The 16,594-nt window shown below is 37.0% G+C and overlaps 1 protein-coding gene across 1 annotated transcript in view; it reads right to left on the bottom strand.

The window, feature by feature from the left end:
- Positions 1–16,594, bottom strand: part of CWC27 (CWC27 spliceosome associated cyclophilin) — a 262,287-nt gene that overhangs the window by 26,010 nt on the left and 219,683 nt on the right. The window contains exon 13 of the mRNA XM_045393777.3: positions 12,724–12,827. Within this exon, the coding sequence (XP_045249712.1) occupies positions 12,724–12,827 (104 nt within the window). The remainder of the gene's footprint in view (positions 1–12,723; positions 12,828–16,594) is intronic.

Below are 16,594 nucleotides of genomic sequence, written 5' to 3'. Positions count from 1 at the left end.
AAGGGTATAAAGCAGTTTAATGAGTACAAGAGGCTCAGTATCTGGACTATAAGAAAACAGATAATACAATTTACCTATAGGCTGGAAATTAGAGAAAAGTTTCTGAATTAAGGATGACATCTAAACAAAAACTCTAGAGCTCTGATAAAGGCTACATAAAGCATAATTACAGTAACCAGTGAAAATATAACTCTCCAAAAGTTGATGAATGAATATTTGTCTTGCAGTTGATCATTCAGTTGAAATTCTTGGCAAGAAGAACAAGAGGGAGTACTTTATAACTAGTGAATAGAAAACAGATTGACTTCCTTAGAGATTATTTAGCAACAAGCTTTTATAGTAAAATACACTCTCCTTTTGACTCCATGAACTACCAGTATGGCTTTTTTTTTTTTTTTTTCCTCAGATTAACTGAGCCAAATACCTTTTATTAACTTGATTTAAGCATCAGGTACTATCCTATTATGCACCATCTGTCAGCTGGGGATCTTTGTACCCCTCCACAGCCCATAGAAAGCTAAATCTCTCCAAAGAATTTCTGCTAATTGTCAGCATGTTTCATGATCATCAGGCCTCCTCTGCCTCTTGTGCTCTAGTTTCCTCTGGCCTACACCATGCAAAAATAATTAGAATCTCTGGCATCCTGAGTCTCTAACCAAACACCACCCACAAGAGCACAACTTTACTGAAGGGTGTTAAGACATCCTGGAGATAGGTCATGTCAACCACTGCACCTCTCAACACCAATCCCTCCCTTTCTTCTTATCTCAAGATAGCAGTTTGGTGATCACCTTTTGTGATTTGAGGATGCTCCTAAGGTACTGTTCTTCAGCTTCTCTCTGGTGAACCATATCAAGGCACCGTACTTTCCCCAAGATATACATTATTCTCTCTAATAGCAATTCATCGCCAACTATTAAGAAATCTTTTTTTTTAAAGAAAAAAAATCATTCATGATGAGAATTATTCAGTACCATCTAAATTTTTGTTTTTTAAAAAAGGATCTTAACAGTTAGAACCTGAAAGAAATGAGATAGCCTACTACATGAAACAATTTGGCATAAGCCAGTTTGAGACAACTCACTAGTTATGCAGAAATCTTACAAGAGGAAAAGCAGAACAGTGCATGTGTGAGAATCTCCAAAGGGGTTTGGAAAAATGGTAGTATTGATAAACAACTGTGAGAAGCTGTGGCCCCAAGAGAATGGGATAAAATTCTGCTGCTTTTTCCCCTTTCTTTTCTACCCCAGCATGGCTCTGAATGAGGGCACAGTTGCAAAAAGTGCAGGGTAGAACAGTGTAACTAAAGATCCAATGCTCTGGCTGGAGGAAGAAAGGGGGAGGCCCACGATAGTAGAAGGTATTGAGGAGACTGTAAAGGGAAAAGGTACCCCATAAAGTCAGTGCATGTGTCGATCCAATGCTAAATTGCATATCAAAGACTCTGAGAACTTAAATAAAAGATAGTCTAGGCTGGGCATGGTGGCTCATGCCTGTAATCCCAGCACTTTGGGAGGATGAGGTGGGAGGATCACCTGAGGTCGGGAGTTCAAGACCAGCCTGACCAACATGGAGAAACCCCATCTCTACTAAAAAATACAAAATTAGCCGTGCGTGGTGGCGCATGCCTGTAATCCCAGCTACTCAGGAGGCTGAGGCAGGAGAATCGCTTGAACCTGGAAGGTGGAGGTTGCAGTGAGCCAAGATTGCACCATTGCACTACAACCTGGGCAACAAGAGCAAAACTCCATCTCAAAAAAAAAAAAAAAAAGTCTAACAGCCAGGTCCCAGACTGGACAGTGGGTGGCATATACATGGGACAGATACAAATAGCAATGCAAAGGCATTGAGAACAAGACTAAGATTGAAACCAAATCCCACAGAAGGGTGATCAGAACTTGTGTCCTGAGCTCAAATGGGTTGTCTGCTATAACATAACGTTTTTCATAGGATTTAAATAAGACCCAGAGACTCATAATATTTAAAATGTTTAGGATACAATAAAAAAATTACTTGGCATAAGAGAATCATAAAAATCTTAACTTGCATGGGAAAAGACAATCAACAGATACTAATACTGAGATGACAGGCACTGGAATTCTTTGACAGAGACTTAAACAGTTATTGTAAAAAAGCTGAAAGAAGGGCAAACACTGTTGAAATAAATGAGAAGACAGAAAGCTTCAACATAAAAATAAATACCAATAAAAGTTTTAGAACTGAAAAATACAACAATCAAAATTTAAAACCCACTGCAAGGGCTCAGTAGCAGAATGGAGGTGACAGAGAACAGCAAAGGTCTAAAATTCATGTCACTAGAGTCCTAGAATAGAGAAGAAGGAGTGTGTTGAGGATAAAATAATTTAAGAAATAATGTCTAAAAACTTCCCAAATTTGGTGAAAGACACAAACCTACAGATTCAAGAAGCATAGCCAACATCACACATAGTAAACCCAAAGGAATCTATACCTACTCATGTAAATCAAATTAGCAAGAACAAAAGATGAAAAAATCGTAGAGAAAAATAATGCATTATTTATAAGGAAACAACAATTTGAATGAGTGAAGATTTTCCAAAAGAAACCATGCAGAACAGAATTTGGTGGAACAAACATCTTTAAAGTGATGAAAGAAATGAACTGTTGACCCATAATTCTGTATTCAGTGAAAATATCCCTCAGAAATGCAGGTTAAATAATGACACTCTAAAATGAAGGAAAACTAAAATAATCTGTGACTAGCAGATCTGCTCTAAAATCACTATTCAAGGAAGTTCTTTAGCTAGAAGAGAAATAATACCAGAAGGAAACCTGACATATCATGAATAAAGAAAGAGTAACATGAATGGTAAATATCTGGGTAAATATAACAGAGTCTTCTCCTGTTGAATTCCTTAAAATGTGTTTGACAGCTGAGAGCAAAAATTATTAACATTTTTCTGAGGGGATTCTCAATGTATGTAGATGTGATACATAAATTGGCTAGAATACAAAGGGAAGAGGTAAAGGGACCTATATACATATAAGAATTCTATATTTCTATTGAAGTGATAAAATATTAACTCTAAATAAACTATGAAAAGTTAAAAGTATATTGTAATTCCTATATCAGTCAGTGAAACAAAACACTATTCAAAGAGATACTGTCAAAAACACAATAGATAAATTAAATGGAAATGCTAAAAAATGCTCAAATAATCCAAAAGAATGCCAAAAAGAGGAAACTGAAGAATAAAAAACAAAAGGAGGGCACTTCTGGTTTCACCTCTAACATGTAAAGAGCTCGAAAGTCATCAGTTCATCCTTGCAACAAGAAAAAAGCTAAATAAAACTGGAAAAAAAAGATTTTTGTTTAGATGCATTAGAGGGTTGAAGTCACAGGGTAAAGTGCCACCCCCAAATCTGGAAATACAGGCAACTATAGAGAATCTTTTTCCAGATCAGCTTACCTGGAACAAATGCTACTGGAGCCATAAACTGGTAGGAATGCTTAAGTGGTAATTTTGATGAATTGCAGGAAGCTGTGTGTGGATTAGCATGAGAGTAAGAAACTCCTGGGGGCCCAGTCTGAGGGGCCTCTGATAAAACAAAAACACCAGGTCTAGATGGGTTCATTGATGAATTTTACTGAACATTTAAGAAAGAAATTATACCAGTTCCTTGCAATCTCTTCTAGAAGACAGAAGCAGAGGGAATACTTTCTAACTTACTCTGTGAAGCCAGCATTATCCTAATACAAGAACCAAACAAAGGGATTAGAAGAGAAAACCACAAACTGATATCTTTTAAGAGCATAGATGCAAATATCCTCAACAAAATATCAGAAAATCGAACCCAACAATGTATAAAAAAAATTATATACCATGATCTAGTGGGATTTATCCCAGGTACACAACAAAGCTGGTTCAACACACTGGTAAGGATGTGGAGTAACAGAAGTTCTTATTTGTTGCTGGTGGGAATGTACAATGGTAGAGACACTTTGGAAGACAGTTAGGCAGTTTCTTACAGAACTAAATGTATCCTTACAATCCAGTATTTGCTTTTTGATATCTACTCAAATGAGCTGAAAACTTATGTTCATACAAAAACCTTTATACATATGTTTACTGTAGCTTTATTCATAATTGCCCTAACTTGGAAACAACAAAGACACCCTTCAGTAGGTGAATGGATAAACTGTGGTACGCACATACAATGGAATGTTATTCAGTGCTAAGAAGGAATGAGCTATCAAGCCATGAAAAGACATGGAGAAATCTTAAATGCTTATTATTAAGTGAAAGAGGCCAATTTGAAAAGGCTACATACTGTATGGTTCCAATTATATGACATTCTGGAAAAGGCAAAACTATGGGTACAGAAAAATAGGATTTAGTGGGAAGAGAGGAATAAATAGGTGGAGTATAAAGGATTTTTAGGGCAGTGAAACTACACTGATACTATAATTGTAGACATGTGTCACTACACTGCACATTTGTAAAAACCCACAGAACATATGACACCAAGAGTGAACCCTAATATAAACTATGGAATTTGGGTGATGATGTGTGAATGCAGGTTCACTGATTGTAACAAATATACCAGTCTGATGGGAGAGGTTGATAGTGGGGATGGCTATGTGTGTGTGTGTGTGTGTGTGTATGGGCAGAGGGTATATGGGAACTCTGCTTTCGCTCTATTTTGCCATGAACCTAAAACTGCTCTAAAAAAATAAAGTCTATTTTTAAAAAAAACCTAAAATGGAAATCTCAATTTGGATGGTTTCACTGGCAAATTCTATCAAGTACTTAAAGAATAACACCAATTCTAAATAATCTTTTTTTTTTTCCAAAAATAGAAGCACAGGAAACATTTCCCAGCTCATTTTTAAAAGCCCAGCATTATTCTGATGCCTAAATAAGACAAAAATAGCAGAAGAAAGCTACAGACCACTATCCCTAATGAACATAGACACAAACATCCATAAGAAAGTATTGAATCCAACAAGTTGAATCCAACAATGTATAAAAAAGAATAATATACCACAACCAAGTGGGGTTTATTACGGGAATCCAAGGCCAGTTTAAGATTAAAAAAAGAAAATCAACCAATGTAATCTGCCCTATTAACAATCAAAGAAAAACCACATGATCATATCAGTTAGTATAGAAAAATGTTGGACAAAATTAAACATTGTTCATGTTAAAAACTCTCAGAAAACTAGAAGTAGAACTTTCTCGAACTGACTGTATTAGTCCGTTCTCACACTGCTATGAAGAAGTATCCCAGACTGGGCAATTTATAAAGGAAAGACATTTAATTGACTCTCAGTTCCACATGGCTGGGGAGGCCTCAGGAAACTTACAATCATGTTGAAAGGGGAAGCAAACACGTCATTTATGTGGTGGCAGGAGACAGAAATGCAAGCAGAAGAAATGCCAGCCACTTATAAAACCATAAGATCTTTTGAGACTCATTATCACGAGAACAGCATGGGGGAACCATCCCAATGATCCAATCACCTCCACCTGGTCCTGCCCTTGATTTTGGGCCTATTATGAACCAGGCACTGGATACAATACTATAAGGACAAAAAGCAGATAAATTATTTAACTTCACTGTGCCTCAGTTCTTTCATGGGTAAATAAAGATAATTAATACCTATCCCATAGAGTCAAGTGCATGTGAAGCACTTAGAATCAGTAGGACATTTTGTGAATTGAAGAGGCTAGGCACAAATATAAGAATGAAGAAAACCAAAGGCCGGGCATGGTAGCTCATGTCTGTAATCCCAGCACTTTGGGAGGCTGAGTCGGGCAGATCACCTGAGGTCAGGAGTTCGAGACCAGTCTGACCAACATGGTGGAACCCTATCTCTACTAAAAATACAAAAAATTAGCCGCGCGTGGTGCATGCCTATGGTCCCAACTACTCGGGACCAGAAGAATCACTTGTGACCACTCGGGACCACAAGAATCACTCGAGGCACAAGAACCACTTGAACCTGGGAGGTGCAGATCGCAGTGAACCAAGATCTCGTCAGTGGACTCCAGCCTGGGCAATAAGAGCAAAACTCTGTCTCAACAACAACAACAACAAAGAAAAAAAAAAAAAAAGGAAAAGAATATATTTAAATACTACTTTGTGTGAGAAAAAATTTAGAAAAGTAAACAAGAACATAAAACCAAATGCCATGTCACAGACCACTTTAAAACAGTTAAAGGCCAGAAAAGGGTTGATGGGGAAACGGGACTCTGTTGTAGCAGGCCTAAGCCAGTGCCAATGGGCACATTTATTTCAGAAAGTACCACACTGCTTCTACTTGAGAACAAGGATCACAAACTGGGACCTGGAAAAAAGCTTCCTAGGACCTATAGATGGGGTCATAATCTGTGATTGAAAAAGGACCATCATTACATACTCAATGACCAGAGATGACTTGTCCCAATGGTTCTCAAAGTGTGACTTGGGGATCCCTGTGCGCCTGCAAGGTCAAATTTATTTTTGTATGAATACTAAGACACTTGTTTGTCTATTTCATTCTTATCCCCTCATGAGTGCACAGTGGAATTTTTCAGAGAATACATGAAGTGTGAGATAAAACAGAGTAAAGCAGATATGCGCCTATCATGCCAGATTTCAGAGATTTACCAAAAAATTGGAAAACAATGCTACTCATATCACTAAATGTTTTGTTTTGCAGGCATAATTATTTTTTTATAAAAGTATGTTATTTATAACATATTATTAATAGATATATTCCATATAAACAAAAGCTCTTTGGAGTTCTCAGGAATTGTTAAGATTGTAAAGCAGCGGCCCCCAACCTTTTTTGGCACCAGGAACCAGTTTCGTGGAAGACAGTTTTTCCATGAATGGGGGTGAGGGGGTATTGATTTCGGGATGAAACTGTTCTGTTTCAGACCGTCAGGCATTAGAGTCTCATAATGAGCATGCAACCAAATCCCTCGCAGGTGTAGTTCACAACAGGGTTTGCGCTCCTATGAGAATCTAATGCTGTCGTTGATATGACCTTGGTGAAGCTCAGGCAGTAATGCTCACTTGCCTGCCACTTACTGCCTGCTGGGCGGCTCAGTTCCTAACAGGCCATGGACCAGTACCAGTTTGCAGTCTGGGGGTCAGGGACCCCTGGTGTAAAGGGCCCAGAGACCAATAATTTAAGCTCCACTGCCTAATACTAAAGGGTAAAGTTGCCTAAGTTCATTTAGCCAACTCGAGCCTTTATTATTTTCACAGTCTCCACCCTTATTGCTGTATTTGCGTTCATCTATGCTAACCTGTGCTTGGCAATGTCCTGTTTGAATGAAGTGGAAAACAATTGAAATATTCTACCAACACTTTGGGAGGCCGAAGCGGGGAGATCATTTGAGGCCAGGAGTTCGAGATCAGCCTGGGCAAAATAGTGAGACACTATCTTAAAAAAAAAAAAAATTAGCCAAGTATGGTGGTGTATGCCTGTGGTCTTACCTACTTGGGAGGCTGAGGTGGAGGATCACTTGAGCCTGGATCCTTGAGGCTGGAGTGAGCCTTGACTGCAGTGCACTCCAGCCTGGGCAACAGAGTGAGACTCTGTCTCAAAAAACCAAAAATTCTTTTGCTGTCATTGCACCCTTCATTCAATACATGACTAAACTATACACAAATTACAGTATGTATTACATATAAAAGGTGTTGAAACGTTTGCTAGTATAAGCAATGAGATGAAGCTATGTTCTTTCATGGTATCTTATAATGAGGTCTGACTGGGTCTAAAAGTCAATTATCTCTTTTTTACATCTGTATTAAGATTTCACTGTTTTGGATACAGACAGCTGGTACTTGTTGCTTCTGCACTGTGCTAACTCCAAAGGGAAGCTTTAAAACTTCTTTAAGCCAAATCTTGGTTTTCAGAACTTCAGTATCTAGCAGATACAAACTGTCTGACTGATGGCTAAAACTGATTTTTAACACTAGCCAAAGTGCAATAATAAAACTGAAAAAAAAAAAAAATCCATATCTAGAAGTTTTAACCCACAGGGTTATCTTGGAGAATTTTTCAGAACCAAGAACAAGCCTATTTGGAGTTAAGGCTCCGAAGAAGAGGAACTAAATTGAAACTTGTATAGTTTTATGAAAAACAGAAGCAAACCACACTGTGTTTTCATTTTTTAAAAATTTAAGAAGGCAAAGCATTTCTTCTAAAACGTTAATCTCTTTCACTAAGCTCTTTAAGGAATCTTAATTAATTCTTGAGATTCTAATAGCCCTAAGACAAGTCTTAAATTATATTTACTTCGGGGTACAAATTAGAATGATATTTTGTGAAAGCCATTTGAAAATATTTAGCAGAAGTCAACATGTATACTCACTGACAAGCAATTCCAGTTTTAGAAATTTATTCTAAGAAAATGGGCAATGGCATAGAAACAAGGATGTTACAGCATTGTTTATATATCCAACAACACGGTCAAGTAAATTTGTGGTTCATCATATAATGGAATACGACGGTCATAATACAAAAGATAAAAATTACATCATAAAATTATATATGATAAGGAGAAGTAGTCACTGCATATTGCTGAGGGAAAAAAGCAAGTTATAAAGCTGTAGTACTATATGATCTCATTTCTGTTTAAAATATGTATGTGCATAGCAGTACCTGGACAGATACAAATTAATATGTATAAAAATATACTTTTACATATTTGGTATAAATAGCATAAATATATACATTGATATGTATAAAGTAATAGTATTTATCTTTGAGTTTGGGATCATAGGTAATTTTCATTTACCTTTCTTGAGCATGTTTGCATTCTGATTTTTCCACAGTGAACATCTTTTTTTTTTTTTTTTTTGAGATGGAGTCTTGGTCTACAAACCAGGCGGGAGTGCAGTGGCACGATCTTGGCTCACTGCAACCACCGCCTCTCGGGTTCAAGTGATTCTTGTGCCTCAGTCTCCTGAGCAGCTGGGACTACAAGCACGCGTCACCATGCCCAGCAAATTTTTGTATTTTTAGTAGTTTTTGCAATGTTTTTGCAAGTAGGTTTTGCAATGTTGGCCAGGCTGGTCTCAAACTCTTGACCTCAGATGATCCACCTGCCTTGGCCTCCCAAAGTGCTGGGATTACAGGCGTGAGCCACCAGGCCTGGCCACAGTAAACATCTTTTAATTATATAATAATCAGTAAAATATTTACTTGAGGCAGCCATGCAATTGTTGGTATTTTTCAAATTTTTATAATGTGTGTACTATGGAAGAAAGTGACGGAGGGGAGAGAAAGAAGAAGAGAAAGAGGGAAGAAGGCAGACAGACCATTATATTGTTTATTATTTTATCTTGTATATGTGCTGTAATGTTTTAAGTTAATCTCAGATTTAACAATCTGGAAATCAATTTTCAATGAAACATAGTAGTGAAGAGTTAATGCCCATAAGATTGAAGCCATTCACATAGATTGAATTTTTCTCCTCTCCTTAGAAATGCCAATTTTGTTGTGTAAGGAGCAGGTGGCTATCTTTCTCAAAACTTTTTTGGGAGCTCACCAAGCTTCATCTAACCAAACCCAATCTGGCATATGGACTTCATGCATATGGTCATATGAATCCCTGGGCAAGTTCCTCCTGCCATGTGTCTAATCGGTTTCAAAAAATCCATGCTCGAAGAAGGGTTCCATAGCTACATGAGTCTGTGATACTGTGGGACTAAGGAACATAGTGACAAAGAGACCACTCTACCTGCTAAACTGGAATCTGGTACCATCACTATTACCAAATATTGGCAGTACATATCTGAACAAAGGAGGAATCCTAGTAATTCTGAGTGAAAAATTTCTATCATGCATTTCAGTGTAGATCTACTAATAACACTTCTTTAAATGCCTTGTTAGACAGTGAAATCTGGGAATAATTTTCAAACACCATACGCACTGTTTACAATAGAATCATATTTCTTTTCTTTCTCTCCCTCTCCTACTTTTTTTTTTTTTTTGCATAAAAAGTATAATGCTGCTGAATGGTACCCAAATGTCTGTTGTATACCATGCCAATACAGCAGCTCAGCCAAAAATGCGAATAGAATAGTTTGCCAAGTAAAAGAAAACATAACAAATTGGTAATGGTTTCTATCTTGACAGAAAATGAAAATGATCCCTCAATGTGTGGCCACTCATGCGGACACATAAAAATGTCTTAGAAGCAATCATTTTACCTCAGATAACAGACCCTGACAGTGTAGTACAGCACACTGGCTGACTTTCACTTCTCAGAAAAGCGGCAACCGTGACCTACAAAATAGTCTGGTAACCATGTAATTTATGCATAACACACATGCACATGCCATGCACTCATAATATTTGTTATAAATCATTCTGAATATAAGACTCCTTTCCTGAAAAGAATATACTTTATGAGAGAGAATCTAAATCACCAGAGACTTGAGAAAGCTAAACTGAACAGAAATGATGTTGTTGCTAATCAGGTTACAAAATCCAAAGGTCTAAATTGCAATAAAAAGGCATTACATAAGGGCCCTATATATGCTATCTGATTCTGCATAGTGCCTTGAACATGAAAAGTATTTTTGTTAGATGTTAGATAAAACAAATACCAAAAAAATTCTGGAGGTGCATAGTGTACAGCTCTGCCATTCTGCTTAGGAAACTGCAATTGAAAGCAGAAATGAACCTCCTGAAGACCTGCTAGTGGTCCCTTTGACTTGTTCCCCACCTCTTCACCATTTATTTTTTTCTCCCAATGGAGAATTAGCCAACATCATTGACCAGTGATTTTTTTCCCCATGTCCAGTGAAGTTTCCCCATTTTAAACTTCCTAATGAGAATGTTAGACAGAAAATTGATTGTATAACCAAATAACATGAAAAACAGGAATGGCACTTTTAAAAATACATCATTGGTATCTGAAGCTAATGAGGAATTCAAAATGAGAGAATACTGAACCAAGGGGCTAGGAAGAACCTTGAGAAGTTAAATGGTCTTGCCAAGTTGAAAGTAAATTTGAATCCTGTGGGTTATGAGTTTCAAATGAATCTTCTGGGGTTTGAATTTGTTGGTGACTTTCCTGTTCAATAAAAAAGGACTTAAATGGCTTATAAAAAGTTTAAAAAAACTTATTGGGCATCAAACTGCTCTTACAAAACACCATCTTGATGAGTTAAGTGTAAATGAATCAGAAACACATGGGTCATATTTCCTTTAAAAATGCATATGGATTCAAAAATAAAGGGAAGAGGACTTGGCAAAACATTTTTTGTGTGGTGGCTGAACCCAAAACACTTGAAAGAGATTTTGAGACATTCAAGGAATCCCCTCACCCCACACCCCCCCAAAAAAACAAGAACTCAAAACAAAACTAAACTAAACCTGTCCAGTCATATAAAACAAAAAGTTCTACACAATGTGCATTTATCTCTATGGGTCAATCAACATCCACTGAGCCTTTGCCTTTGGCACTAAACTATGGAAGAAGACAGCTTCTGCCTTCAAGCAACTTTGAATTTTGGTATAAACAAATCTATATAAGTAATAGAAACCTATTAAAAGATATCCAGGATCTTACAAAAACTGGCATCGTAACCCACATCATATGAAAACTATAAATTAATTGAGAAATAGACAAGTGCTTTCAGGGTCCTAGGTTAGATAGGATTCATTCCATTCAAATCATCATGCCCTCAGCCCTTTTGATTAAAGTTATATACAGTTGCAGAGTCTTACGTGTTTGAATGTTTTCTTTATTTAAGTGTTTTTATGTCTTTTTAAATGTGTGTTCCAGCCCTCCTTCCTCCACCCTCTAGATTTGTGAGTGCTCAACAAATCTTGCTGACTGGTTTCCTGGAGGATGGGAATGTTGAACAGAGTTTTGAAACAGGAGAGATGCTGTTTGGCAGAGAGAACTGAGGCTATGATTCTGGGTTGGGGTAATGGTACATGTGATGGTTCAGAGGCTCCAGAGGGTGAGTCATGTGTAGGGGGTGATACATTGGCTTGCTTGCAGCAATGTGGCTGAGCCAGGGTGTAGTGGGAGGTGGAGGCAGTTAGGTGTGGGGAGGCCTAATACATTGCATGTAAAGTCAACTTGAGGACAGAGGGGTGTGATAAAGAAAAACACAATTTTTATTCCTTTTTTTTTTTTTTTTTTTGCCAGTATAGGATAAAGTTCTAAGCAAAGGACATGTACATGTCATTACTTTATTTCTTATCAGTGTCTTAAAAAGCTGAAAAATATCCAAAGATAAAAATAAAATTAACTTGTATGAGTTGCTAGGATCCTGTAGATCATAACTTTGAAGAGGAAGTTGGTAGGATTATGAAATAGATTATTGAGTTCTAAAATGCTGTTTGTGGGAAAATGTAAGAAATTATTGATTTATTGTCTTCTAAGGTTGTTTTCGAGTTGTTTAATGTGAGGCTCATCTTTTCCACAATATTAGAAAGTTACTTAGAGCTGGGATAGTGTCATATATTTCTTGTGCATTTTTTACTGGCTAGCCCAATGCTGGACACATCAAGTGCTCAATAAATGCTTGTTTCTTCAGTGCTTGGTGCATTTATTTATGTTACTTTATATTGAACTGAAATAAAGTCAAAAGTTGCCAAGGTCCTATAATGGTGATGGTAAAGTCTGAAAACAAAAGGATGATATAGTGGAAATGTACCAGTAGGGTCTCTGCTCTGAGCCTACTTGTTCATGGTTAATATACAAAAATCAAAGCCCTTACCATCCTTCATCATCTTCTACTTCTGTTTCAGGAATGTCATTTTCAGGCGTTTCAGCAATTGCTTGAGTAAGTTTAGATTTAAACTGGTTCAGCAGTGCAAGGGTCTGAAATAACAATTAGACTGGTAAGTTTTCTGATAAAGATAAATATAATTTTAAAAGAGATGCTTAAGTTTGTTAGAAAAGGAAATATCCTACTTGGATGTAAAACAAAATGTTCGATTTTGAACAAAAAGAACAAAACTACCTTTAGGCTGCAATAGTGACATTAATAAACCTTGACATTAATAAACCTTGACAGTTTGGATTTGCACTGACATTTCCCCTCAGAGATAGGTGACTATTTTCCGATTTGGTAAACAAAAGTTTGCTTATGTAGAAGACAGAAGGCCCAACTTTTAAAAATACATATTTGGCCTGGTGCATTGGTTCATGTCCCAGCACTCTGGGAGGCCCAAGTGGGAGGATCTTTTGAGCCCAAGAGTTCAAGACCTCAAGACCAGTAGGGGTAATGTAGTGAAACTCCATCAGTACAAAAAGAAAAGAAAAAAAGTCAGATGTGGTGGTGTGCATCTGTAGTCCCAGTTACTCTGAAGCCTGAGGCAGGAGGATCCCTCGAGCCTAGGAGTTTCAGGCTGTAGTGACCTATGATTATGCCACTGCACTCTAGCGTGGGTAACAGAGTGAGACTCTGTCTCTAAATAAATACATAAAATAAAATAAAATAAAATAAAAAATTTGTGCTCATTTATAGTTAAGGTTTTAGTGTCTATAAGAAAGAAAGGTAATTCATTAAGTTACATGAAATAAAAAATAAAAAGACAAATAGTATTGTTTATTTGACAAATTTCCAAAAATATAAAAATATCGATATTGGGAAGGTAGACTGAACATATTAACTGTTGGAAATGGGTAAATTGGAATATCTTTAGAAAGCTGTTGATATGTATTGGAAACTTTAAGATGATCATTCCCCTTGACTGAGTAATTCCAATCCTGGGATGATAGAAAAATAACGTGAAACAGAGAAAATGGCTTAAGCACAAGATGTGCACTGCAGCATTATTCATACAAATGGAAAAATGAAAACCTATTAAATGTCTATCAATAAGAAACTAGATAAATTTAGTAAAAAGCAATAAATACGCTATTTAAAAATTTTATTTTTATTTTTTATTTTTATTTTTTTGAGACAGAGTCTTGCTGTGAGGCCCAGACTGGAGTATAATGGTGCGATCTTGGCTCACTGCAACCTCCGTAGCCCAGGTTCAAGCGATTCTCCTGTCCCAGACTCCTGAGTAGCTGGGACTACAGGCACTTGTCACTATGCCCAGCTAATTTTTTATATTTTTAGTAGAGATGCGGTTTCATCATATTGGCCAGGCTGGTCTCCAACTCCTGACCTCAAGTGATCCACACACCTCAGCCTCCCAAAGTGTTGCGATTTCAGGTGTGAGCCACTGTGCCCGGCCTAAATATGCTATTGTTATTAAAAATTATAAATATGCTATTGTTATTAAAAATTATATACATGAAACATTGCATTCTATTGTTAAGTGAAAGATGAACACAAATATTGTGTTGAGTATATTTTTTTAAAAAATGTGTGTGTGTAGAATTCCTGTGAATTCTTGTTTGCCTCCTATGCTCTCCGTGAGCAAGAAGAAGCAAGTGGCTATAAATTTATAATCACACTATCTCCTGGATCTTAACAGTCTACTTCAGAATTTGAGCAGACAATAGAAGCTAGAAAAATGTTTTTCTACTTGACAGATTTACAGAGTAGATCATTGTGAAATGGGATAAAATACTACCTGTCCGAGAAATCAAGGGCCTAATCAAGATTTTGGTATGTTGAATTCAATATAGAAATCCTCACATTTCGTAAGGAAAAAGATGTGTGACAGTTCAACATGTGAATAACTGGTATATTAAAGGGTCACAATACATTCCTAAGCTCCAGAATTTATCTAGAGAGTATCAATAAGATCACAGTTCATGAAAAAGTTAAGTAGGTCTGGGCAGTCTAGAACCCAAGCTTAATAAAGACAAATGGTGCCAAAATAACTGCAAGAAAAAGGTGGTTGGTTATTGCTTAAAAAATGATAGTAAAAAGCATCTTCTACTTTTCTGCAAAATTTAATGCCCACATAGACAACAGCTAAAAATACATACATTATCATAGTTACTGAATGAGATGAGTTTTGGGGAAAATTTATAAGTTCCTATAGAATATCATTATAGGCATTCTGAGGGCTGCTGAGTATGTTAGCATTTAGATATTTCATATGTTTTTAGAGATTATAGAATTAAGCTCTTCAAACAATGTTAACAGATAAAGCATCCCTTGTTTTTAAATCTTATTCATTAAAAATACTCCATTGCTTACTCTTATTGTATTTGCTTATTAATAAGAAAACAGATTACTGTAAAAATATTGAAAAATAGAAGTAAAATAACTATTATCCCACCACTCAGAATAACCACTGTTAACATTTTGGTAAATATACTTCAAGGTAGTATGTGTGTATATGTGTATGTGTTTATATATCTGTATCTATATCTACTATTGCATAAATATATTTCTCCATATGCCTATCTCCATATCTATCTATTTAATCTATATGATATGGTCTGGCTGTGTTGCCACCCAAATCTCAACTTGAATTGTATCTCCCAGAATTCCCGTGTGTTATGGGAGGGACCCAGTGGGAGGTAACTGAATCATGGGGGCCGGTCTTTCCCATGCTATTCTGATGATAGTGAATAAGTCTCACAATATCTGATGGGTTTATAAGGGGTTTCCACCTTTTCTTCTTCCTCATTCTCTCTTGCCACTGCCCTGTAAAAACTGCCTTTCACCCTCCGCCATGATTGTGAGACCTCCTCAGCCAGGTGGAACTGTAAGTCATTTAAACCTCCTTTGCTTCCCAGTTTTGGGTATGTCTTTATCAGCAGTGTGAAAATGGACTAATACACCATAGCTTAAAAGTAAACGCTATTTTTTTTTTTTTTTTTAAGAGATGGAGTCTCACTCTGTCACCCAGGCTGGAGTGCAGTGGTGCAATCATGGCTCACTACAGCGTCAACCTACTGGGCTCAAACGATCCTCCTGCCTCAGCCTCCCAAGTAGCTGGGACCACAGATGCACACCACCATGCCCAATTACGATTTTTTTTTTTTTTTCTGTAGAGATGGGGGTCTTCCTAGGTTGCCTAGGCTGGTCTCAAACTCCTGGGCTCAAGGGATCCTCTCATCTTGGCCTCCCAAAGTCCTGGGATTACAAGAGTGACTCACTATGCCTGGCCCTTACTAATTTTTAGTGATGGACGTTTGCATACTTGGAAATGTCTTTTTTAAAAGCACAAAGAAAAATGAAAACAAAAAAGACTTCTAAGTGGAATGAAATTTTAAAACTTCCTAGAAAATTATACTAGACCTGGATCTTTCTCCCTGAGTTACAAGTGGCAAGGCAGTTTGTTTTTAGAGCCAATTATTGAGCTACTGGCATTTGCTCAAAGAGGGGAGACTGTGGCAAACAAAAAACATCCTCTTGGCTATTTTTAGCTTCTTCTATATTTAAGATTAGACTTTCTCCTGCTGTATTACAAAGGCAAGAGAAGATACTGGGCAGAAAAAAAAATCACAAAAATAATGGGACACATTTGTTATAGTGTGAAGAAGACAGGATTTGCATGGAGGCATTTTGATTGGCATCTGCAGGGGAATTATTCAGTTATGGCTTTTCCTGAGGCATGAATGGCCAACTACTTCCAGGAAGGCTCTTTCAGCACAGTGAGAGCCTTCCCAGAATGTAGAAGCTATGCTGAAGGGGCCCAATCTTGGCACACTCTGTTTATGCACATCTAACA

Source organism: Macaca fascicularis, chromosome 6, assembly GCF_037993035.2.
Source record: "Macaca fascicularis isolate 582-1 chromosome 6, T2T-MFA8v1.1".
NCBI classification, from domain to species: domain Eukaryota; kingdom Metazoa; phylum Chordata; class Mammalia; order Primates; family Cercopithecidae; genus Macaca; species Macaca fascicularis.
The sequence above is the reverse complement of the archived record's forward strand: the minus strand, read 5'-3'. Positions and strand labels throughout refer to the sequence as shown.